At 43.3% G+C, this 25,000-nt stretch overlaps 2 protein-coding genes across 8 annotated transcripts in view; one reads left to right on the top strand and one right to left on the bottom strand.

Annotated features, from left to right (window-relative positions):
* Positions 1–25,000, bottom strand: part of dock6 (dedicator of cytokinesis 6) — a 41,221-nt gene that overhangs the window by 9,356 nt on the left and 6,865 nt on the right. The window contains exons 1-45 of one of the 7 annotated variants that reach the window (XM_077556162.1): positions 24,772–24,921; positions 21,546–21,633; positions 19,826–20,004; positions 18,842–18,910; positions 18,602–18,728; positions 17,796–18,008; positions 16,477–16,562; positions 16,343–16,409; positions 15,975–16,124; positions 15,728–15,808; positions 15,379–15,535; positions 15,164–15,294; positions 14,157–14,250; positions 13,900–14,062; positions 10,939–11,056; positions 10,273–10,343; positions 10,023–10,161; positions 9,823–9,924; positions 9,640–9,726; positions 8,480–8,711; positions 8,194–8,358; positions 7,906–8,081; positions 7,368–7,469; positions 6,806–6,892; positions 6,514–6,609; positions 6,297–6,437; positions 6,088–6,201; positions 5,823–5,993; positions 4,992–5,131; positions 4,739–4,908; positions 4,482–4,627; positions 4,187–4,369; positions 3,982–4,108; positions 3,801–3,885; positions 3,028–3,124; positions 2,816–2,950; positions 2,560–2,712; positions 2,300–2,458; positions 2,115–2,215; positions 1,851–2,043; positions 1,615–1,758; positions 1,355–1,486; positions 1,252–1,266; positions 848–973; positions 688–777 (exon numbers count right to left, since the gene is read on the bottom strand). In XM_077556162.1, the coding sequence (XP_077412288.1) occupies positions 688–777; positions 848–973; positions 1,252–1,266; positions 1,355–1,486; positions 1,615–1,758; positions 1,851–2,043; positions 2,115–2,215; positions 2,300–2,458; positions 2,560–2,712; positions 2,816–2,950; positions 3,028–3,124; positions 3,801–3,885; positions 3,982–4,108; positions 4,187–4,369; positions 4,482–4,627; positions 4,739–4,908; positions 4,992–5,131; positions 5,823–5,993; positions 6,088–6,201; positions 6,297–6,437; positions 6,514–6,609; positions 6,806–6,892; positions 7,368–7,469; positions 7,906–8,081; positions 8,194–8,358; positions 8,480–8,711; positions 9,640–9,726; positions 9,823–9,924; positions 10,023–10,161; positions 10,273–10,343; positions 10,939–11,056; positions 13,900–14,062; positions 14,157–14,250; positions 15,164–15,294; positions 15,379–15,535; positions 15,728–15,808; positions 15,975–16,124; positions 16,343–16,409; positions 16,477–16,562; positions 17,796–18,008; positions 18,602–18,728; positions 18,842–18,910; positions 19,826–20,004; positions 21,546–21,633; positions 24,772–24,821 (5,652 nt within the window). In that variant the 5' untranslated portion in view covers positions 24,822–24,921. Of the gene's footprint in view, positions 1–687; positions 778–847; positions 974–1,251; positions 1,267–1,354; positions 1,487–1,614; positions 1,759–1,850; positions 2,044–2,114; positions 2,216–2,299; positions 2,459–2,559; positions 2,713–2,815; positions 2,951–3,027; positions 3,125–3,800; positions 3,886–3,981; positions 4,109–4,186; positions 4,370–4,481; positions 4,628–4,738; positions 4,909–4,991; positions 5,132–5,822; positions 5,994–6,087; positions 6,202–6,296; positions 6,438–6,513; positions 6,610–6,805; positions 6,893–7,367; positions 7,470–7,905; positions 8,082–8,193; positions 8,359–8,479; positions 8,712–9,639; positions 9,727–9,822; positions 9,925–10,022; positions 10,162–10,272; positions 10,344–10,938; positions 11,057–13,899; positions 14,063–14,156; positions 14,251–15,163; positions 15,295–15,378; positions 15,536–15,727; positions 15,809–15,974; positions 16,125–16,342; positions 16,410–16,476; positions 16,563–17,795; positions 18,009–18,601; positions 18,729–18,841; positions 18,911–19,825; positions 20,005–21,545; positions 21,634–24,771; positions 24,922–25,000 lie in introns of those variants that run through there. The other 6 variants (XM_077556161.1, XM_077556158.1, XM_077556159.1 and 3 more) reach the window with 6 other exon arrangements.
* angptl8 (angiopoietin like 8) lies at positions 11,570–13,635 on the top strand. Its single transcript, XM_077559172.1, has 4 exons — positions 11,570–12,048; positions 13,117–13,266; positions 13,365–13,475; positions 13,546–13,635. The coding sequence occupies exons 1-4, from the start codon at positions 11,728–11,730 to the stop codon at positions 13,558–13,560; spliced, it is 597 nt and encodes a 198-aa protein (XP_077415298.1). The 5' UTR covers positions 11,570–11,727; the 3' UTR covers positions 13,561–13,635.

Genomic DNA, 25,000 nt, shown 5'->3' with positions numbered 1-25,000 from the left:
ATGGAAGACAGTGATTGGTTGCCACGAGTTACACCTATTTAGCGGAAAATGTTCCCTTTTTGACAGCTAAATGGCCATAAATTAGCTTACATAAACTCAAACTCCCACCTCTCCCCCACATTCCAGAGTAAGTCATTTTATGTTTAAATACTTTGAAGTAACCACAGGCACCAATGTTTGTGCAAATGTTTATTTGTCTATATGTGCCCTGCTATTTATTGGCTATCTCCCAGTACAGGGTGTACAACGCCTCTCGTCCAAAAGTCAGCCAGAAAAGGCTCCAGATCACCCGTGACCCTAATAAGGGCAAGCAGTATAGAAAGTGGATGATTGACAAACTCAAACTCTTTGACCCTGCTTAAACTGTTGAGCATTGTGATGAGCGTATTGTGTAATGTACTACTGTTTGATTGTTCTGCCATCAATCAATCAAATTTAGACTATTTCTTTTAGAGAAAAAAAGATTATTTTTTCCCCGACAACTATACTTGATGAAGGTTCACTCATGGGGGTAGGGTACCTTTTTGCACTTTAGTAGTCCCCCCCCCAATACTAAGTCTATGGGGGAAAATGATAACATCAGTCAAAGAAATGTGTTTTAGAATTACGAGTATTTGAGAGTAAAAAGTTGCTTTTTTTGTTTTTAACCAATACCTAGAGGCTACCCCGATTAGCAGCCCATGTTACCTTGTTGGCATCCAGTTTGCTTTTGTCCACTGGGTTGGAGTCCTTGATTATTTCAACCACCTCGTCCCCATACCTCTCGGAGTAGAACTCCTGCATGCCAAAGAAATGAATCTTGAGCATCTACACAATTTCGATAGGTTTCGTTAATGATTGGACATGCCTCAAGTCTGTGGGAAATCTCAGCCAGCTTGGTAATTGATGGCTCTTTGTAGACAAATTCCTGCTCATCCAGGTCTCCAAATCGAGAGCCATAAAACCCCACCCGGAAGTAGGTGCCAAACATCCTCTGAACACTGGGGGTGTTGGGAGGGCAAGGAGTCACATTTATTTGAGTATACAGTATGTAACCTTATTATAAAAAATAATAAAGGTGAAAGAATCAATGTCACTCACCCGTCAATCACACAGTTGTTGGAACGAGATCAAGCAATGACAAGGACAGAGAATATTGTGAAAATAAAATAAATGAGCAGGCAAGCATTTGGACACATAATGAAGTACTTATTTTCCTGTTAGATACTTCAGACATTCTGTATGCAATTAAGTTTTAAATTAAGCCATTACCTCCCATCCTGAACTCTGCAATAAAATAAAATAAATGAGAACATATCAGAAGAATTCTGAAGGTGAATTTTCTTTTTTTTTTTAAAGTGATGCTCCCGCTTACTTGGTTGTAGACTTTGTTGAAGGCGTCCTGCAGCTTCCCGTGGACCGAAGCCAGCTTTTTGAAGTCTCGGTTGGCTTCATGAATGGGCAGAAGAATCTTGTACACCTCATTTATGGCCTCATACATGGCACCCTGGGTTTAAAGCACAAAAGGAAGTTCACGGTTGCACACATGCTGCCCTTTGGTTGTATTAATGTGGCCATGTGTTGTGTTAACACAGTCTGGCAGGCCAGCCTGTCCTTGTAGAATGCTGGTCGCACCATGTTAAAAGAAGCAGCTGCTTGCTCCAGGAGGCCCACCAGGCCTGATTCACTGAAGTATTTTCCAGCACAAATACCCTCCTCCTCTGGTGATAGGACATCATCTGATACGGCTGACTCCTCCAGCACATTGGAGGAAATATTCTGTGTGGCAGGGGGACATGAAATCAGAGTGAGCTTTGTTTTTGGGGGGCACAATTATCTCTCTTTTTCTTGTCCTCTTTCTTAGCACTGACTTGAAAGGTGACACAGCCAATCGGCAGGTAGCGGCAATCCTCCAACATGTTGAGGTATTCCGCCACCAACGCAGCGCTGTGCACAAGACAGTGCGCCGCCTCAGCGTGGTTCCCCCTCTCAGAGTGCTTGCCTGCCATGTTCTGAAGCCACGTAAGGCGCAGGTCTGGGGAGTTTTGGTAGCCCTTTGCAATCCTGGCGAAACCAAGAGTAATTGCAATTAACAGAAAAAAAAGATGAGTTGGATGTGCAGTATATTACATTACCTGTACATCAGGTCAATGAGCATTTCAGGATCCTGCTGATGCTCCTTCATCTTCACAGTGTCTGTGAGAATCATGTGCAGGTTGAACACCAGATCCTGAACCTGTAAGAATGAGTACAATCAAGTTATGTTTCAAGGGATGTCACCAAGCAGTAGAATGCTCAAAAAATGACTCTCTTTACATACCTGTTCCGGGAATGGGGTGTCACGCAGCTCCACATCCTCCTCAGCGTAAGTCAGGATGGTCTTGAGAGACCGTCGGAGATGTTCCTCATTAAAGTTCTGCGAGGTTCCCACCAACGAGGAAAGTGACATTGTGACCTGCATCTTTACTCGGGCAAAATTCTGCTCCAAAGACAGAAAAAACAAAGGTTCACATGATCGCTGCATAAATGTTTGCTTTATCAGCTTTTTGCTGACTTACGATCCGCAACATCTATACTTACATTTCCTATCTCAAAGTTCTGCCTCATGAGTAGGTAAAGCGAAGCAGAGGCATGACTCCTCACAGAGGCAATGCTACTGCTGCAGTGGCGCAGTAGACGAAGGCACAGGTCGGCACAAAGCTCAGTGTCCTCTTCAAACAGCATCTCTGGAAACTTAACACAACCCAATATACCTTTTGCTAAGATGAATTATGCAGCTAAAATGAAATATTTGCTTTAATCAAAAAGATGTTTACCAAGCACATGGTGCACATACCTTAAATACAAGAGCTCTCTGTGTTGTGAAGCAGTGCTGCAGGAAGAGGGCGCTCTGGTTGCCCGCCATGCTGTGCAGAAGAACTCTAAGCACGCCACCTAACACACTTTCCTTCAGCTCTGATGCCACCACAGTCTGTAAAAGGAAATAAAACACATTAAAACAAACATATAAAGTAATGTGAAGCTAAAGATAATTGAAGATCAATTTACCTTAACTACTATCTCCAGTGTATCCAGTACTACCAGAGACGCCTCTGTAGAAAGGTTTCCATCCACGAGAGACTCCTGCTCCACCTCAGCCTTAGTCCTGGTTTGAGGTAAAGTTACAAATGATTAGTCCTACGAAAACGTATACCATACTATTTAAATGAAATAGGAACAGAAACCTGCTGTGAGTAGCGAAAATCGGCAAATATTTGACACCCCCACGAAAAGGGTGTGTCACTTTGTACAGATGCCACAAGAGGGCTGTAAAGCACTTAAAATGAAGAGGATCATAAAGCATCAACACCACACATCTGGCATTAGCAAGTTTAAATGGCCATTTCAACCTGAGTAAAAGATTTTTAAAAATCAGATGATGGGTTCGTGTGAAACTCTTTTATTTTTTTGGGGAAAAAAATAAAATAAAAAATGCTTTCAAATGACACTAACAGCATAAATTCACCTTTTGACATTTTAACACAAAAATAAATGTAAGGGAACACAGGTAGATTAGACTATATGGTTGATTAGTAGCTGCATCGGGAGAGAAGCAAAAACAAGCTTTGACTTTTACTGACTGGGTACCAACAAAACATTACACCTATCAACAACTAGATGGCACCCAGACTGAGCACAAAAATAGCAAATGTGTGAGTTTTTTAGTGGACAATGGAGGATAGGATCCCCCCCCAAAAAAAGTACAAATATACAAATGCCGAACCACAAAATGCGGATGTCCGTTGTAGTTTGTCCTTAAGGTAAGTAAAGAACAAACATACTTGTCAACCCTGTCTGTGTTTTGTCTCCAGTGTGTGACGTTCTTTCTCCATCTAACATTTTCCTGGCTGCCATAGGGACTCCTCTCTAGACGTGTAAGCACATAGCAATTTCCATGGACACACTTCATAAATGCTCCTGACACATATGCATACTCTGCTGCATTTGCACGCTATCGTTTACCTCTGCAACGGCGCACCATCTCCTGACGAGCGCCGATGGTACCAAGAATGGCCTCCTCCAGACGGGCCTTCATGTCCTGAGACTTCTTAAACGTCAAGCTGTTGATCCTCTCCAGAGTCTTTTTACCCTGCACACACACAAATCATCTGAGAAATTAAGCATTATGGATGTCGTGACGTGGGGCTTGAAGTCTGCTTTTTGTAACCTTGTATTCAAAGCAGGAGATGCAGAGATGTAGCAGATCCAGCAGGCGGTTGATTTGCTGCACTGACAGATCTGACACCCAGCGCTCCAGGAGAGCGGCGTCGGAGTTCTTCAACACCCAAAGGAAGCACACCAGGAGAGTTCGGCTACATTCGGCGGATAGAGAGCTGCCCTGGCGCCCAGCCTGAGGACATACACAGTAGTAACCAAGTAAGAGTAAAGATGTCAACAAAAGGAACAATGTGAAAAGAATAGCAATAGTGGTTTTACAAGAGCTGTCTATAGTGTAGCCTCACCACTGTGGGAATTGCAAATGGGTTAACCTTGGCATGCGGCAACGGGGAGCCGGCAATCGCCATGGCAACAGACTGACTGATGGTGCTGCTACCGTCTAGGTCAGCATCGTCGGTGTGGGCATAGCGGACTCGAGACGGAGTGGAGTCTGTAAAGAAATTAAGAGATGCTCTCTCAGGTGCCATAGTGCCAACAATAAAGCTCGTGAATCTTGAGGAGGTGGACATTTTGAACAGATCTGCAAAAAGGGTTTGCTGACCTGAAAAGTCATGAAGCTGATACAGGGCCTCCGTGACGATGGGCAGGAGGGGCAAGTAGAGCTGAGCAATGTGGGCTCGGACTTGAGGGTCGCTGAAGCGTGGATCAGAATCGTGGCTGCACAGCAGGGAGTGAACTGCACTGATAGCTTTTTTATGAAGGAAAAAAACTCTGCAGGGGGAAAAAGACAACAGTCGTAAGATTAAAAGTAAACCCAAATAATAATTGCTCTTGTTGAGGCAGAAAATCGCTACCCTTCCCCTTCAGGATCAAGTATGAGCGCCAGCTCAGTGAGGAGCAGGCCAGATAGGAAGTGCTGTTGCCGAAATGGGACAGAGAGCTCAAACATTGTCGCCACGCCTTGGTCTTGCACCATACTGGAAAATGCTGAACTCTACACATACAACACCAAGGCAAGAAGCAGAATATCATCATTATCAAACACACTTATTGGTCACTTAGTACGCACATTTAGAGGTCCAAGACAAGAGCTGTAATACAAAAATATATTTATCATAGGCGACAAGGTGGACTACTGATTTGCACATCCACTTCACAGTTCTGAGGTTGGGGGTTTGAATTAGGCTCTGGACTTCCGCATTGGAGGTAACTACCCCACCCACTACCAAAAACATGCACGCAGTTTCATTGAAGATTATTTGTGCATAGGGCTGAATACAAATATTAAATGTTTTTTTGCATGTCCAGGCCTGGATGTAAGTGAACCACCCTCCTCCCACCTAAGTAAGTTGGGGAAGACGCCAGCTCACCCACTACCCTAATAGGAATGGACTATAGAAAATGGAGGGATGGATATTTATAGGATAAATATTGTGGTTGTAAATTGTCATGGTGTGGAGCGGCGTGCAACATATTGTGAGATATTTCACTAATATGTTGCCCCTCTTATATACCAAAATATCAAGAGAAAAGGTTAGTACAGTACGATGTACGAGTAAAGTCTTGCACCACATACAATGGCAGGACCAATAATAGACATTTCTGTAGCAGTCTCTTCACAGTGACATTTACCAAGGCAAAAATTTTGATCTCACATTAGGTGCAGGTGCACCTATTTCAAATACCTGTGAAGTGGCGGAGGATGTGGAGGGGGAAGGCGACGCAGGAGGGCTAAGAGTGGAGCAGGGCAGATTGAGGATGACGTAGTGTTCATGACTGCAAACGATCCGAATGAAGTCCATCCGCAGAGCGTTCAGAGAGCTAGGGTTCTGCGTCATGTGGAACTTGTTGCCAATCTGAGACACAAGGTTGTTTCAAAAGCAGCATGAATAATGGCATGGGAGCATCTGTTTTGAAATACAAGGACGAAACGCAACGAGGATGGTTTACCTGTTTGTAGTAGGAGCGGATAAGGTTGAACACGAAGCCTCTATCCATAAGAGAAAGCAGATCATTAAGGAAAAAAGCCAGACTGCTATTTAACCTCTCCACAAGCTCCACATCCTAAGTGTAAAAAGAAGAGGACAGACAAGTCATAAACAAAAGATAAAACAGACTTTTGTAAGTTCATTTTTCTAGATTCACTCTGCGCCATATACCTTGTGGTATCGGCTGGCAATGTCTGCGCTGATGGCACAAACTAGCGCAGCGATGTCATCCACAAATCGGTCCGGGAAGCGCTGACGTCGGGAAATGTCCAATTTTGAGGTGAGGAACAAGTGTTGGGCCATGCTTTTTGTCTGCAAACAACAGCAGCTTTGTGATAATGTCAACCTTCCATCTGTGGGAAGAACCCAAACCCAAATGTTTGCCCACCATGAGCTGAAAGAAGAACCAGGCCTGCTGCAGCGCCGCTTCCCTCACATTGCTAGTGCTGACGACCCACTGCAGAGCCAGCTCTTCATGGAGCAGCTAGACGTGGACCGAGACAGAGCAAATTTTAGATAATATAATGTGAAAACCGATGAGCCGGAATTCATGCCAAACAAAGAAATCTTACATTAAGTAGAACAGACGTGTAAAGAATGATGATGAGGATTGTTAATCACACAAAGAGTTTATGAAACACAAAGATTTGATGAATTAGTTTGGTAGACGTGTGTTTTACCTTTTTCGTAATCTGCCTCGCAGGGACCGAAAATGAGGCCACGCTGTCCAGAAAGGCAGACATGCGATTGTTGCTGCGGTCGTTTGCCTAACTCGGCGTGAGGTGAACGCACATATACACACATACAGATGAGGACACAGTGGGTGTGACAAATGGAAAGACATGTGGCATGCAATAACTCAATAAGCGGTTCGGTAAGTGACAGAAAGGATGAGAAAGGCAGGTGGTTGCAGCATGCAGAATGAGAAGCAACCTGTGGAGCACAGAAATAGGAAAGCACTGCTGAGAGATAATCCGCCAGATTAAGGGCTGCACGAAAAATCTAAATAAGATCACTCGTTTATTTTGTCAAGATGTACAGACGAGAGAGAACACTTCTAAATCTTTTTTTTAGTTATCCATTAGGTAACATTACGCGTTTATGTCAACGCGCCAAACATCACATTATATGATCAATCCGTTCATGTGGCTGTACACTATACAGCATGATCTTAAATTCCAGAGTCGTGCAGCTCTAAACCGCGATGGAAGCGGGTGGGGAGGTTTAAGAGGGCTTCTGCACCTGCTTGAGCTCACAGCTGGAGTTGGGGTTCCGGCGTAACACAGATCTGGAGCCCCCGGGGGCACAAGCAGAGTTTACCCAGGAGTGGGAGCGATCAATGCCCTGACAAGAATATACACGCGCAGACAGTGTGGCAGGAGGCAAGGACACAGTGAATAATTGTTTGATAATTGCCATAAAAGCGAAAAATGGGGAACAATACATAGCAACTGAAAGTAAAGAAGAGGGAAACAAAGACTGGAGCTATACAAAAAGCAAAGAAGCATAAAGCGTAATTGACATTAAACAACATAATTGCTAATTGACTCTGTTGGAAAGAATTGAGGCAAAACATAACAGTAATTGCAGCATAACAAACTTATAATTCGACAAAACAGGCACTGTATAAATATATAGTTTTCTTTTAAATATATAAACAAATACATTGTGGCAACAAAGAAATGAGTCATAGACAAAACAAACTATGGGACATAATAAATGTAAAATAAGGTTTAAACTGAGTTTCAAGAAATAAAGACTATAAAGAAAAGTGAAGTACCTTGCTGCCGATGATCCTTTGCACTTCTTCATCAGGAGAAACCGGAGTGCTGGCCAAGTCAGGGTCGGAGTTGCTGATACTTTTTGAGCGAGCCAAGTTAAGGCTGGTCGGACGGCCTGTCGCTCTAGAGAAGGTGGCATACTGCAAAGGCATCTCATAGGACAGAGTGCCAGCTGCTGGCAGATATGGCGGGAAAAGATGTGTCACTGGGCTGATGAGAATGAGCAGGTAGTTGTGTCTAATGATATGACGCTCGCTATTTTTCCCCCCTTGGATTTAACAGCTTACTTGGCGGCGGCATTGCTGGCTCAGCAATTGGCAGGCGGAAGCAGTAATGGATGTAGGAGGCCAGCAGGTTGTTGCGTCCATGCTGGTCCTGGTTGCCCTCCAGATTTTTGTGGATCTGGTTGACCAAAAGAGCCATGGCTTCAAAGGCAGCGCGGCCAAGATTTACTGTGGATGAGCCAAGAACAATATTTAATGTGGCGGTGTGATAAATTGCAACCATGACTCGCATGAAAACAAAAATCAACTAAATCTGTGTAACCAGAGATCAAAGTTAACACATGCTCACCAATTTGACCTGCGATGACCGGAGGGTAGATAATGAGTTGAATGAGTTTGTTGAGCAGCTGATGTAGGAACCTGACACAGGTGTCCAGCAGTGCCCCCCTCAGTGCGGCCATGCTGGCCTTAAGCTCGCCCTCCATGTTGGCCTCGGTGATGATAACGTCTTTGAGGCGGAAAGGGAAGGAGTACTCCTCCAGTACATACACTAAAGTAAAGAACTTGTCCAGGTGGGGGTCCTGGGGGATATATTAGAGTTTAGATATTTTCAGAAGACACACATTTAATCTTGTACACCTCAATTAAACCCACATTTAGATTTATAATTGTTTATCATCTGAAACAAAACCAAATAAACAAGTTTTGCTGGAGACTCGTCCAGGGTGTACCCTAATTCAGCCAAATGAGCAATTCTAATCAGGACAAGCACAATAGAAAATGGAATGACTGATGCAAATCAATTCAAGCAAATACATTACGGTGAGCATTTGAGAGATAAATCATGTGTGTCTAACAGTTCTTCTGAGGTTTTACTTGTTTAGAACTGGATGGCAGGCTGGATCCTCTAGTGGGCTGTTGTTTCCTCACCATGGGACTAAAAATTCCCCACTACTTGTAGATAGATAAACAGCACTCGCAAACAGTGCTTTCATCCACTTGTGTATGAGAATGTATGATAAGATCCAGTCATGTCATGGGCCACGTCATCATTAAGTTCAACACTTGATCTGCTTAAGCTTGATTTACAAAGCTATTACTGAGAATGGCAAATACCTTGATGTTTTATATATGCCTTACATGTAATTTATGTGGCAACTTGGCAAGTTTAATTTCTACTCAACCTATCATTTAATATTTTACGTAGGAGGCGACGAGCGGAGGAACAAAACACTGTGAGGATTACGATTCTGAAAGCAAATACTCCGTTTGATCCATTTTCAATAAACAAATGGAAATTGCGACACCCACACTCATTTGCCGGCAATAAGCAGCCATCCTAACTTCAAGGCTTCAGAGAGGAGTCAGACTCAATTCTGCTGCCAACTTCCCTCAAAAGTGCTGACTAGAAACCCCATGCATGTTTCATGCTCACAAGCCCAGTAAAAACAGAAACAGAATAATAAAATATGCAAGATTGGAGGCACATTGGCATAGATGTTTCAGTACCTGTGTGTGCACCGAGGACGTTGCTGTCAACTCCACATTGAACACGCCTTTGTGATTATCCACCCACTTCATGCCTGGCAGCTGAACCTGCCAGGGTGACATGTGACCCATTTAACTCAGTCAACTTGCAAACTGAGTTTTTGTCGTGACATTCGTTATTCTAATGTAGTCAAATCCACTCACGTCAGGGGTGAGCACCGAGTAGCTGGGCGGGGGCTTCTCTACAGAGACGGGCAAACTGAAGGAGCCCGTGCGTAGTCGGCCGTGCTGCATTAGAGGGATCCACTGTGGGTAGAAAGGGAAAGAGATCCGTGTCTTACTGGCGGCCAGACTACAGAGGGAGTTATCAAACAGTACACTGAGTGTGGGTTGAAGTTTCTCACAGTATAGCCCACGGGGGTCTCCAGAGGAGTGTTCTGTTTGGTTTGGCAGCTGATGTGGTAAAAGGTAAAGAGAAGATGGTGGTTGTCTGTGAGGTTGGCAGGAATTTTCAGCTTCATCTCCTCGTAGAACTCAGGAGACCTGAGGGAGGAGGGGCAAGAGTTAAATACTCATCTTAACCAGCGAACTCTGAAGGGAATTCAGCAGGCTGGAGGAGGGATGTTTAAGAAACATGAAGGAAGGGAATCCTACTTGTTGTGGTAGATGATGGGGGTGAATGCCTCTTTTGTGAACTCAGCACAACTTGACTTCCCAAAGATGACCTGCACAAACACACAACAACAGGAGAATGCTTTTAAAGATCAATAGATGACACACATCAAAAAGCATCATCAGCCAAGCATCTTAAGAACAATACATGTTCCAGTTCAACTCACTGTCAGAAAAGTGTGTGTTTATTTTTGTGGGTGGTGAAAAACTGTAATACATCACATTGCAATCCCCAATATATTGTCTTTTAGCTAAATATATTCATCAAAATTGTAAATTTGTACAGTATACCTAATTGTGTGAAAAAGGAGTTTATACCTGCATGTCCCATTTTATTATGCCAGCTACAGCTAAAACAACAACTCACCGGCAAAGTAGTTTCTTACACAGGTTTGAAATGGTGCATACTTAAAAGGACAAAGATCTTCTTCTAAGTAAAGGGGTTCAAATACAAGTTAATGCATCAAGTAAACTAATCCATCTTCACACAGCTCACTAAATGTCACTAAACTTTCCTTCATCAGACCCTTTTTCTCCGCTTTGAAGAGCTTCCACAAAAGACATTTATATAATATTTCACCGCCCCGCGGCTGTTCTTTGCCATGAGTATTACGTTGTCTCCCGTCACAGAGAAAAGCAGTGACTCACCGGCAAAGCTTGGCTGGGGTCCTCTGTCGCCATGAACTCAACTTTCACGGCAATGTTCCTCACCGAGCCCTGGCGGCTGCTGAAGTTCAGACTCTGCGGGTAAACGTAGAGCAGGTTCCTGATCGACAAAGAGATAGGAGCAGATGGCAAAGATTTTTTTTCTACAAAGAGAAGTTGCAAAACATTGATTGAATGCAAACAACATTCGGCAAAACACACTATAGAAGTGTGACCTAGAATTGACTGCAATTGGTGAAAGTGACCCTACACTGGGCCACTTCAAACATTCGAGGTAACTTCAGGTCACATATTAAAACAGCTGATTTTGCACCACCCCCACCAAGACATGTTTACTCACCCACCATTTAGACATTCATTTAAAATTAGATACACAAAACCTCTTTTTGTGACTCAAAATGTTTAAATAAATAAAAATGAAAACATGTCATATGTTTGCGACTCATCTCTAGTATGTGAGAGGTTGCATTTTACGGAAAGGTCACTAAGACCAAGGTCAAGACCTGGGATCGAACCACAACTGAGTTAATGTTTTACCAATTCTTGCATGTACACATCAAATAAAAGGCTCGTCAGCTGCCCTCATGCTTCATCTTCCAGTCGGTATCTCAGAGAGACATGTCCACAAATGCTGAATGTTTATTGTACTGGTTGTCTCACTGTGAAATCAGGACATTGTCCTTGAGTAGATGAATTGAAGTCGGGAGAAAAGTCACCGCCTTTTGAAAGAAAGTGAAAGCGAAGATAAAGCTTAATTGAGTCTGCAAGTGAATGCTATCAAACGGGATGATCTGGAGCTTGTGCATGCTTTATTTGGCCGGGGGACTCGGAGCCGTTCACACAGGTCCCGTCAAGCGGCTGGGCAAGACTGCAAACATAGTCGCTCCCCGGGAGGACGTCAACGTGCTTGTGTATGGCGTCATTCAGTTGGGCGAGTCGCTCAACAATGTGTATGAAAGCACCGAGGCAAAGGTGGCTAACATCCGGATGGCTTTGAAGCAGCACGAGGGTGCCCTCAAGCAGCTCACAGAAGAGACGGCGCAGGCCGGCGAGGTGGAGGAACAAATTAAAGGAGTGATACAGCTTCTACAGGTAAGCAAACACAAGATTGTGTTCATGCCTTTACAGTACATGGTCATTAGTACATGAGAAGGCAAAACAGCATGATGTTCAAGATAAAACCAGATCATGGATGTGTATATCAGACAGCTGCGCAGACATAACAAAGTCCCTTTACCGCTTCTTGAACTGGTGTTTTAGCAATTTAGTCTTAATCTGGACTAAAAGAAATTAGCTCACTGGGAAATTCATTGAATGGTCCTTAACCTATTAACGTGAGCCTGAATACAAATGCTGTACTGTATTAGAAATTCTGCATTTACATAGATATTAATGGTCAGTTCTGACCGATGCTCTTTGACGTAGTGTAAAGCTGCTACGCATCATACGGTGAGATAATTCTAATAATTGAGGTCAATTATTTATTTAGCTACTGTGCATGGCTCACAACCAGATCAGGGTTCGGTGGGATAGGGTCCAGCTCACCAGCAACCCTAATGAAGATAGGTTATAATAGATGGGACTTTACTTAGCTACAGTGGGGTAAAAAGGTATTTGGCCAAAATCCAATAGGAAGTATATGGGAAACTGGCCAAATACTTTTTTGCCCCGCTGTACATTTATGGGGCTAAGTATTTAAAAATAGATATATAAATATGCATTACAGTTGTAGATAATAGATAGGGCAGCAACATTATTTTTTTCCCCTTTTACTTCTTTGGGCAATTAGTGAAAATTTATGGAAATGGGAATGCACCAATATTTTTATTCAACTGTAGACTAGCTCTCAATTGGGAAGGTAAAAATAATTTGTAAAAATACATTTTCGCATAATCCTAAACAGAACAATCAGATTTCATTAACAGTTGAATACCTACTTTATACAATTTATCACGCAAGTGCCCCTAGAATAAGAATCGCAACAGAAACTTTCCACCCCTTTGCAACTCAAATGCTACACATCGTTTAATCAAAACATCTGACTACTTTTTAAAGGCGGGATTTTTGATTCAGCTCTTGGAATGTTTGTCATTTCGATTGTGAAGGTGACCGACCTAATGTTGTCAAAGGTGATAATACATGCAGATGCTCTTTTGGTAGGACCAGACGTTCAAGCAAGAGACTCAGACCAGGATGACTGAGGGTCAGCTGGCTAACATTGAGCGGGACGAGGAGGCGCTTCGGACAAAAGTGAAATGCTTAGAGGCCTACTTGAACAGCACATTCCCCACTAGCATCAAAGCGCTGCAGGTAAGCTGAACTTTTCCTGTCACGCTTACCAGGCAACATTTTGTAAGTGGGGTGGGACTCACCGCAACACTTATCTTTATTGGCTTCATTGATTTTAGGAGAGAGCTGCCTTTAATGCCAGTATCTTGAAAGGTCTGCAGCATTTGACCCAGTTTCAAAAGCAGAAGATTGACAAGCACGCCGAGCAGCTCGCCACACTGCAGAGAATGGTGAGTCGCAAGACAAACGTGCGTCTGCATTGTCACTAGGCTTCATTTGGTTTTGTTTCTCATCTTCCAGAGTGAAGCGCTATGAAATTTCAAAGGATGATCATCGTCATCAGCACTGAACACCCACAGCACTCCCGTTCGCCAGTGCAATGCTATAAATGTCACACTATCAATGCTCTTTGTTGTTGTTTCTCATGCAAGACTACAGTATGTATTTTGCTTGCTGTACAGTACATTTAAGTATTAAAAACGTTATATTTAAAATATTTGTATTTACTTTGACGCAAAAAGGTGATTTTAATAGCGCGTTAAATTGAGAATCTCCTTCCCACACAAAATATAACATAACAAGTGAAGTGATTGATTGGTTAAATACAAAGGGGAATGCGGTGTGACTTCTTTGTGCTAAAGCAATGCCGCTCACCTGTAGGTGGTATGCGGCGTGTATACATAGCGAGCAGGAAATTCCAGCACTTCTTTGGTGGGGCGAACCCGCAGGTCCGGGTAGGGCTTTACATGGAGTAGCTCGGGTGACAGGCAGTAATGAGGTGAGTCTGGTGCTGGCGAGATGTCGATTTTCAACTGAGCTGTGTACAAAAATGAGAGACAACGAGAAATGAGATCTCGTTCACTGAATTAATTCAGGAAATAAGTGCATAAAAAGCTCCTTTTAAAGTTTACCTGTGACAGGCCTTAGTCGCCGCAGGACAGAGGACGGTCTCCGCATGTCTGCCAGAAACTTGTATAAATCTTCATCACTCAGCCTGTCCCCTTCCTTCATTAAGCATCACAATTGGGACTCAGGGTGGAGCAATGGCAACAAACAACCTCAATGATAATGGTGGTAGCACCAGTAATACTTAACTGTTGTAATTATTGACAAATATATTAACATGATTATAACATTTTCATTTTTTTTGTTAACTATAATGTCTGACAGCCTATAAAAAGGTCCCAGTACTGGGGGCCCTCAGATTAACACAAAGTTCTGTTCTGAATTTCTAGTACATAAGTGGGAACGCTCCATAGTCTAACTTTTGTTGGAAATCTTCCATGGGAATTAGTTGTAATGTACGAGAATAAACCAGGTTGGCTCTCAATAGGGCACTTAATTATAGTTGGGGAAATTTCATGTTAGCATAATCCTGACAGTAAAATGCCAGATATCATTAGAGTGGTAGATTTTTTTATTAATTTTTTTTAGCCTTTTTGCTTTGCCAAGAGCCAAAATTTGAGGCAGGAGCATGCTTCAGCTTTTTAGCCACCAAAGGGAAGTGAAAAAAAAATACAATATAGGTTTTGTAATTATCTCACATGTGGGCAAGCAGCTCTATTCTAGATATAGTAAGAAGTGTTGCTGTGTGATGCCATATTCTTTATGCTGCATGGCATTTGTAACCTTGAAATATTTAAACCGTTGTGAACCATTGACTCACTGTAGAAAGACCAGCATGACTGTGACATTGCAGTATACTCTGCCACTTGAGAGAGGGAAAAAATAAGGACAAAAAGAACATTTACCCATAGCACACTGCAATTTTGACCCTGAACTGAGAGATTTTTTTTTTTTACACTTTATGATCGTAACCCTTTTTTTAAACGTGTTTTACTCCATTTTGAATTCTGTCTTGTTATGTGTGAAATCAAATAAAGTTCGCAGTATGTCCCAACTAATCAAATTAGTGAACCTGTTTGAAGAAGTTGGTGACAGTCAGCGTTGCTGGACGGAAAGTGGCAAAGTTACACATGTCATCACCAACACTCATTCGCTCGAATCCCTTCTTCTTCCTCTCGTTCCATGTGCCGTGGCCTTTGCGCTCTGGCAGAAGGGAGAGAAAACTCGCTGATGCAAGAGAGCGCATGTTGGATATCTGATCCCAACACGTAATGTCTGGTGCATTACCAGAGTCCGAGTCGGGGTCCAAGCGGTCCAGACTTCCTACACTACTGACTATGTTGAGAAGGTGAATGGCCGTCCATGCAAAAGGCATGCGGAAGCATCCAAGACGACTGCAAGACTGCTCTGCCTGCAAACGCAGTTTCTCCAGCTTCTCCTTGTGCTGTATGCAGACAGAAGTAGTCATTACATAACAAAAAATTTAAAGTGATCCAATTAAAAGCCTACAGTATTTGCCAACGCCAGTCCGTTGGTAAATATTGCATTCAGAGAGACAGAATTGAGCAACAGGACAGTAAAAGCATCCCACGTTGTTACTGGTTGCAGTTTATGACCTCTGTACAGCATACATTACCTTAGAAGAGTCGGATTCTTTCATGACCATGTAGGGTTCACAGCACTCTCCGATGTCACCTTGCTGAAGAACCTTCTCAAGCTGCAAGAACAGAAGCATTCATAATCAAAACTCACAGTGAATGGCATTGGAGGAGACACTTCAAACACCTCATAAAAGAGCAGATGAGCTCATTCATGAGCCCATGATAGAACTGTCAGTATCAATTCACATTGGTCTACATAATTAACTCCCCCCATCCCCTTACCTTAATGACCAAGAAGATATCAGCGGATGGGTATGTGATGGAAAATATGGCCGAGCGTGCCAGAGTGGAAATGGCAATGTGAGGCGTATGAGGCTTTAGCAGGCTTTTCATCTGATCAGAGTTCAGGTCGAAGTAGAAATTCTCGGAAATCTGTCAGGGGAAGAATCGATCGAGATATGGGGGAATGGTTGGAGGGAAGAGATGGGAAAACTGGAATAAAAATGCACATTGAGGAGATGTAATTGAGTTCTAAATTAAACCACAGGCTCACTTGGGCATTTTAGGGCAGGACCAAATTCAATAAGGCCAAGTATGATCTCAGTGTTTTACCAAATTAATGCAATTCTCCTGATAAAATACGACTGTACCTTTTTCTTTTCCTTGACATCATACAGGGCGAGCGACCCGAATATTGGCTCGATTTCAATCTCAAATCTGAAAACATAAATATCTCTTTAATAAATGACAACGGTGAAGCTGCTGGACCGCAAATGTCACTCACTTGAGAGAGAGACACTTGACCATGATTCTCTGGCCACAATGTTCTTTGGGCACTTCAGGGACAGAGCATCGCTCCACGGCCTCGTCCTGGAAAAAAAACAAAAAAACAAGCATGCACGCACACACACGCACACAAAGGCCCGTGTAATAAAAAGGAGAGTGGTTGGAATGAGCAAAAAAACAACACAGTGGAAAGCAAACACTAGATGGGGTGAGGATGTTTAAAATAGCAATTTGAGCAGTGGTCCCAGCCACAAACACGCTGAATAAATTAGAATACCATGAAAAAGTTTATTTATTTCAGTAGCTTAGTTTAACAAGTCAAACACCTATTATAGACTCATTGAACAAAGGGGAAAATAGTTTTCAGAAGGCCAACTCAAAACTTTTCTTTTAAAAATAATTGTGATTATTTTTCGCCATTGTAAGAACCTCGGGGAACAGAGTAGTAGTTCTACCCTCCATTCCGTTTCAAAGCCGTCAAAACCTTCAACATCCTCATTGTCTACAAACATATGTCTTAACAATATATCGCTGTCAACTGGTTCCATTCATTCAAAGTCCTCCAGCGCCGTTCACTGTCATTTATTTCATAACTCCCGCAAATATGCGTCAGCCATCAATGCTCGGATAACATTCCAGGACATGCTACGAGGCCCACATCACCCTCATGTGTATATTCCGATGCATTTCATCGGCTAAGAGGCCGAGAATTGGTCAAAAAAAAAAATGACGATTGTATCCGTTTTCCCAGCTTTAAAGGTAGAAAAGCGCTACAGCGCTCCCGGCTCTAGTGGCAGAAATACGGTAATGCACTCCCAGCCAAATTGGGTTAAGGGCTGCTTGCCAATGTCACATGACCAAACCAACAAAACAGGCAAGCCAGTTCTCAAAATCAATTGCAATATCTTGAAACTGGAAGCGTAGCTTCTCTCAACTAAACAAAATGGCCGTCACAGAAATTGCAGAGGTTCGCCGGAGTTACCCGAAGGCACATATGGATAATTCTGCTCTCATTCCTTATTCTGTGGGGTGCATAAAACTTATTAAAAATGTTTGACTTGACTTCCCCTTCAAAGGATGAGCTGAAAATTAACCGGTAAAGCACGCGACAAGGGACATTTGATTGCCACTTGCGCAACTATCCTGAGTGTGCCGACATTTAAAATCAATAAGGTTCTTGCACACACCATAATCCAAATTTATTTTTGTGCATTCAGCTATATTTACCATTTTGTGTTGGCAAAATCAGGTTTCTCTTGCTTTGATAAAAACATGTTCCTCAAGATGAATGTCCCAAAATTCAACAATGACACAAACCTCATCGGGGGGCGGGTAGAGACCCAACAGGTCACTATGGCGCCCCTGCAGTCGAGCCTCTGTGTTGTTGCAGTCCATGTCCTCAGGCCCCGTGCGCTCCAGCACAGATGGCAGGAGCACGTCAGGGGCCGAATTCTTCAGGTCAAAGATACTGGACGCCCAGCTTCCTCGTGGCGTCTCATCGATGGAAGTGGACCGCAGCTTTGCGTCATCCTGATGCAAGAGAGGAGGGGTGAGTGGTGAGGGGTGACATCATGTGTTATTGTTTCAGCTCAAGCACTCGCTGCAGATGTTGAAAGACGAGGTGAGCAATGTGGTTGGGCTCCAATTTCTTTTTCTTTATTCATGCAGACTTCAGTCAGTTCATGTGACCGGTACATAGCTTTAGTATAGTATATCACATCATTAGGTACACCTGAACAATCCAATGAGAGCCGTCTCAAAATTTCTGCCTTGGTTTTGTAGATAACAATCAGTCATCTGGTTTAAGATATTTTAGGTACATGGACCATAAAAATACTATTGAGCAGAGCATCCAGGCTTCAATGATAAGGAGATTAGCTGCTCCCATGCTGTAGTAATCCTACTTCTCCAATATTTTGGCAGATGGAAACTAAAGACATGGTGCATAATACTGTAAGTCTGCTTTAAATTAACAGTTCAAAAGTGAGAATGTTATATTAGTAAGCGCATGGTTTTGCGCTTGCGTTGAATCTCTTGTACTGAATCTCATTAGTTTGTGTAAGTGTGCCCAATGAAGTAACAGGTGTCTGTCTGAACCGCCACTAAGGGTGGCCATCAGCTACCTGGTCGTCTTGGCGCTCTGCGCCAGCAGATTCATCCAGTTCAAAGTTCTGTTTGAGAAGGCCTCGCTGCTTCTCCCGCTGTCGCTCAGAGCTGTGCGGACTGTGCATGGTGCTATAGCGCTGATATCTAACAGGGAGCAGAACCAAAGAATACCCTGGTGACAATTGAACAGTGGTGAAAAAGCACTGCAGGCTATTAAAATACGGGATTCAACTGGTTCCCGTGCGTCTGGCAGTTACTTTCTCTGAATGACAAGCCAGTCATCTGTGTAGACAGCCAAGGCATCTCTCACTCTGGGATCCAGTGTACTGTGTAAGAAAAACACATGAATAATTAAGCAGAGCGTGCCTTTAATATTTATGGTCACTTCAATGTCACAGACAGAAATGCTTTGCTCCAATATCTATGTCACATTTGTCCCCCACTACAGTAACCCCTGACTGACACACTGACTGCGGAACGGACGCGGTGTGTTTTCCGTTCCCGCGCCGCAAGGAATAGAAAGCATTCGAGTCTGCGTGTCAATTCACACCAGCTGCAGTGCGGTGCGAATGCGGTGCGAAACGGATGCGGTGCGGAACAGATGCGGCGCTGCGGAAGGTTTCCGCAAACGTTCTATTTATTTACGGACGCCGCATGCAAATTTTCATGAAGCTGAAGAAATTACACAAGCCGGACAGGAAGTCGAGCGTCGGCATCAAGATAGATCTGGTATATTTCAAAATAAAACCGTTTGCAAACTCTTTTTTTGGGGGAAGGGAAGCTAGCTAATTACATAGCATGACATGAGTCGGACATTTAAGAGAAAAAAAAAAGAGCTCAGAATAATTTAAACATGACAAAATAACACTATTTAAACACAAAACGTACTTACCCATGGTAGAAGAACCATGGTAGAAGTCACAGAAATAATGTCCAAAAGCATATCGATGTGACAACAGGCAAGTGTGGCTATTGTTTACCAATAGGACTCTATACAAACGGTTGTTATCGCGTGAACTCAACTCTCCAGCGTGAACCCCCGTGATCTTGTGGTCTGGTGGGTGCAGACTTCCGGACACGGACACCTCACGCAACGCACGCGGTGTGAATCGCAGTCCGTGCGGATGCCGTACGGAAAACGCACCACGTCGCAGTCAGTGTGAATTGGGCATAAAAATAACTCCTTCAAGTGAAAAATGGGAGATGTGGGAGTGTTACAGGGTGAAAGACAGTGTGCTTACTCTTCCTCTTCAGGCAGCGGAGGCTCCAGCGTATTACACTCCTTTTCCATGTGGTGGAGCTCCAGGTCATCCTGGGGGAACTCCATGAGCTGCCTGAGGGGGCCGGGGTCCACCCCGGGAGCATGGCTGCTCACATATTCCTCAAAATCCACTGGCTCCACTACCTCTGTCAGGGGTAACTAGAAGAGAAGAAGCAGGAAGTTAGACAAACGTCTAAAAATCACATGAACACAATGAACTCTTTTACCGCCAAAAACGTTTAATGACGTTTACTAAAATCCAAATGAATGCCAGCAAAAACGTTAACTGACGTTTACTACGTTTTTTTTCTCAATGGGCAGTGCAACGTCTTGTGCAGGCACTCCTTTTGTGAATAGGTGAAAAAAAAAAAAACACAAAACAGCCACTAACTATGGCCAGAAGAAGGCAATATCTTTTCAATGTTCTGCCGGTGTATGCAATTGCAGTGAAACATGGCGGATCTTAGGAAATAGAACGTTTTCAAAGATGACGTGAATTATCAAAGCCTTTGTCACGTTAAATCTAATTCACAAAGAGTCACTGAACAAAAAAATATTTGTGTCAAAGTCACTGTTGTGCAGAAAATTTATCTTTTCACAAAAAGCTCCTTATCTTTTCAATTTTCGCTCAATGTCACTCAAATGACCTATTTTTAAATGGTGATTACTAAAGGACAGAATAAGGTAGAAACATACTTTTTTTCTAAAGAAATACACACAATATTCTCTTTGCCTTGAAAGATGAGTTAAAATGCTCAAAATCGCCTGGCACTGTCGTTTTTTTTTTTGATAACGTGTGGCAGTAAAAGAGTTAAAGGGGAAGTCAACCCAAAAACATTTTCTTGGCAATAATATGTTCTATGCAGCGCCACTAGTCTAAATACATTATTCTGGTTAATATTGCGTTAGTGGAATATGAGTTAAGCAGCTAAATCTAGCAGTTTTTATCAGTATCAGAAGGCGGCCATTTTCCCACTTGCTGTTGAGTGATAATGACATCACAGTTGATCAGGCCTCAGGTAACAACCAATCACAGCTCAGCTGTTTTCAGCTGAGCTGTGATTGGTCATTGCTGAGCAACGGTGATGTCATCTTCAGTCGACAACAATGGCAAAATGGCCGCCTGCTGAGATGGAGAAAAAAACGGCTGGATTTTGCTTCATAACTGATATTTTACAAATGTAATATGAATCAGAAAGTCATGTTTAGACTAGTGAGGTCACATATATACATACATAGCGTTAGAGGAAGGTTAACTTCCTCTTTAAGTCCTAAAATGACTCTGGGTTATTTCATTTTCCCTTGCAGACTGTGATGAATACACCATGTCTATTCCGCAAGTCAAGTTCATTTAAGAAAAGTGCTGTCCTTCCATCGGGGCATTTACATTATTTCTGTAAACATGGCATCTTATGTAAGGGCCCTCATTCAATGTTATCCCAAAGTGCATCTGTCCATGCAAAAAGCTTATCAAACAACAAGGCTCGTGCAGGCATATCCTCTCGTGAAGAGAGAGACGGGGGGGGGGGGGGGGGGGGTTAATAGAGAGAGCGAGACAAAAAAAAAAGCAATGTCTACAAACTGTCGTAACACATTTTTAGTCTTTCTCTTTGAAGTAGTTTCACAAAGCTCCACCCACTGACTCGCTAATTACAGCTTTCAAGCCGGAGGTAAACTAAGTTAAATACAAGGTGACTCACGGGATGGTACACGGTTCCTCGTTTTTTGGACATTAGGGGCGAGCCATACTCTCGGGACACTTGCTTCCGAACCTCTGCGGCGACAGTCCTGAGAAAGGAGAAAGAACGGATGAAACTAAATGTATCACAACTACATTTTATCGATAGAGCACCAACAGCAGCTGAAACAAATACGTAAATACAAATCAAACGTAAAATTGCAAGATAGTTGAACATAATTAAAAACGATAAAAACAAAGACGACATTAAAACAAGGGTTCAGGTCACATGCTGTGTTGAAAGCTATTAGCCAAAGAATAAAAATGGGTTTTAAGGTAAGAATACACAGTGAAGTAGCTTGTCTAATGTGCACCAGGAGGTCATTCCATACTTTGATAGCATCAACAGAAAAAGGCATATCCCATCTGAGCTTCCATTTGAGTTTGGTACCACCAGGAGCAGCTGGTCAGCTGACCTGAGGCGCCAAGCAGGAGTATGGGGTTAGTGCACCTTGAAAACGTAAGATGGGAGGTGTGACCATTTCAAGATTGGAAAGCAAATCGCAGAATCTGAAAATGAACTCTAAAGTGCACAGGGAGCCGGTGGAGAGAGGTCACTATTGGAATTACAGTATGTGTTCACTCTTAAGTGTTCCAGTTAAAAGGCAAGTGGCAGGGTTTTGAACCACGTACCACGCATTTAACTGAAGTATGGCATCTATATGAGAGTGGCCAACATTTTAAGCAAAATATTATTTTCTCTTGGCTCGCACATATGCAACAACGATGACAGAATTATTTTAGGCTCCAAGACCCCCCACATTTGGACTATCTGTATTAAAATCCTAATACAAGGGTCCCTGCCAATTCTTTCCTCTGAAAGATTTGATGATGTTTTTCCTATGCCTTCTGCCATTAGTTTTGACAAGATGATACTCAGCCAACAGCTGTTCTCAATGGACATTCAGGCACATCTCACACACAAAAAAAAGAAGGCAAGCTGGCTTACAGGCACAGAGCCAGAGCTCTGTCTCGCCTCTTTGACGATGCAACAGCAAATGAGAGGCTTTAAGAAGGGGGGGGGGGGCGACAACCCCACCACAATCCTCTCAATGAGACGGCAAGCAGCTGCTACTAGAAAGTTACCAAATGTATCAATCAATTGTGTCACACGGACAGCTGCAATGGCAAGGCCTCATGATTACTTAGACATGGCTCACATGTTAACCAATCTTTCACTCAAATGACTTGATCTTTTATTATTAGGTGAGGCAAACTATTCATTTACTCATTCATTTTCTATTAAGACCCTGCTCAGTAACACAGGTGAGCTGAAGACCATCCATCCCAGTTGAATCTGGGGGAGAGGCGCGATAAATCCTTGGACTGGTTGCCAACCAATCAGAGGGCACAAAGTTCAACCACTAATAACCAATCGCCTAGGGCAGTGGTCCCCAACCACCGGGCCGCGGGTCCTTTGGTACCGAAAGAAAAAAAAATGTATTATTTTTTTCGAAAATGATGTTTTATTTTGAAAAGTGGCCGGATTCTGTCTGTTACATCCGTCTCACTTGACGCACTTCAAGGCCGCTACACCACACGTCACATGATACGTCACGCTAAATTTAATTTCAATCTAGCAAAATGAGCAAAAAACAAACTTCTTTAAAAAGTTTCTTTGCGAAGGGGAAACGGTCCAATGAAGAGACAGAAGAGGAACCTGGACCCTCTAAAAAAGGGAAAGCTGCCTTTAACAGGCAGTATCAAGAATCATATTTAAAATATGGATTTATCGCCACGGGCGATTCCCACGCACCAAGCCCGCTGTGCGTAATATGCGGTGACCGGCTTTCTAATGAGGCGATGAAGCCTTCAAAACTTGTTCGCCACTTGGAGAGCAAGCACCCCACAGCAAAAGACAAGCCTTTGGAGTATTTTCAACGGAAACAACGTGAACATGAGGGGCAGAAGAAGTTGCTGATGGCCACCACGTCCACACAGGCAAGTGCACTGAGAGCATCTTATTTGGTTGCTAACCGTATTGCTAAGGCCAAGAAGCCATTCACTATTGGTGAAGACCTTATCCTACCCGCCGCTGCTTTTTTTTCTTGTCATTTTATTTTGTTTTTATCAGCTAAACCTTTAGATTGGGCCGTGAAAATATTGTCAGACATTAAACCGGCCCGTGGTACAGAAAAGGTTGGGGACCACTGACCTAGGGGATATTTAGAGTATTCACTAAGAAGCCCAACATCAATGTATTGGGGATGTGGGTTGGGGTTGCGGTGGGAAGTCCACAAGGCCAGGCAAACTCCACATGTGCGATTTCCACATCTCCAAATTTTGGGGCAGATGTGATAACTACTAGGCTGCTGTGTTGGGACGGTCACTTGTTGTCATCATGTACACAAAAGCAAGACTAAAAAAAAAAAAAGTCTGAGCCCAAGGGACCCATTCTGTGGAATACCGGGCTTAAAAGATGTGCAAAAACCTTCTGCAGTTTGGTCTGAGCAGCACCTCCATGTTAAGACAGGAAATGGGAAAAGCTATCAACCACAAGGGCAATAGCCTGCACATAACTTCCCACCCTTTCCTGCATCCGGCAAGACACAATAGTCCAGCTGAAGAGAGACTGAATTCGGGGAAACAATACACTGACTGGAACATCTCTCTCTCAGTGATGCTATGCAGTGCTAAACAAAAAGCAATCACGTGTGGGCCAAGATGATAAACACTCCTAGGGAATGAGTGGTGAGATCAATAGTGACGCTTCCTGTTTAGTTGTGTGGAAAGACTGCAAGGTTAAGCTGGGGCCCTTAGACAAACCCTTCAATTAAGAATGAAGATAAGGTGATTTGCAGGTAAACCCCTCAATAAGAGGTTGGCAAACAGGAAGCTGAAGCTTTAAACAGCTTAAAACACACTACTATAGTGTTTGTTGACAGCTAGATTGCTAGGTGTCTTGCTCGTCTATGTAGACGAGTGGAAAACACGCATAACGCTTTCACAATTAGCCACTAGCAAATGACGTCACACTAGCGGCTTAGCTTTAGTTGTACAGTTGGATGACACTCGCACGAGACACCACTAATCACACTTTAACAGCTTATTAAATCATTTTATTCAACGCTAACGCCAAACACTGTCCCGTTCCATTAACTTATGACGATAATAAGCTAAATGCGTTGAGCTACCCTTTACCAACGCTCTTTAGACCGCGGCACCACAGCTAAACAATAACTTCTCACCGGTTGATTTTGTGAGCAAACGCCCGCCTTTCGCTCGCTGTGGACGTCATGGCGTGTCCCCATGTAACAGTAACTCGTCGAAGACGAGCGGAGGGACTCTCGTACTTTCACTCCCGTCCCGACCGATGGTGTGTGTTTTTGTGATGTGGAAGGCGTAAGCGAAAGAGAACCAGAAAGAGCGCTTCCTCCTCCTCCTCCGAGTCCACGCTGGGAACCTGACCGGGATCCC

Source organism: Vanacampus margaritifer, chromosome 2 (genome assembly GCF_051991255.1).
Source record: "Vanacampus margaritifer isolate UIUO_Vmar chromosome 2, RoL_Vmar_1.0, whole genome shotgun sequence".
NCBI classification, from domain to species: domain Eukaryota; kingdom Metazoa; phylum Chordata; class Actinopteri; order Syngnathiformes; family Syngnathidae; genus Vanacampus; species Vanacampus margaritifer.
Note: the sequence above shows the minus strand (reverse complement) of the source record. Positions and strands in the feature narration are given on the sequence as shown.

What these genes read in the sequence shown, in the direction of transcription:
- angptl8 (XM_077559172.1), top strand. Translation starts at nt 11,728, where the DNA reads ATGCTATCAAACGGGATGATCTGGAGCTTGTGCATGCTTTATTTGGCC. An exon ending in GAGTGATACAGCTTCTACAG is followed by an intron (nt 12,049 to 13,116) that starts GTAAGCAAACAC and finishes CTCTTTTGGTAG; the next exon opens with GACCAGACGTTCAAGCAAGA. An exon ending in CTAGCATCAAAGCGCTGCAG is followed by an intron (nt 13,267 to 13,364) that starts GTAAGCTGAACT and finishes CATTGATTTTAG; the next exon opens with GAGAGAGCTGCCTTTAATGC.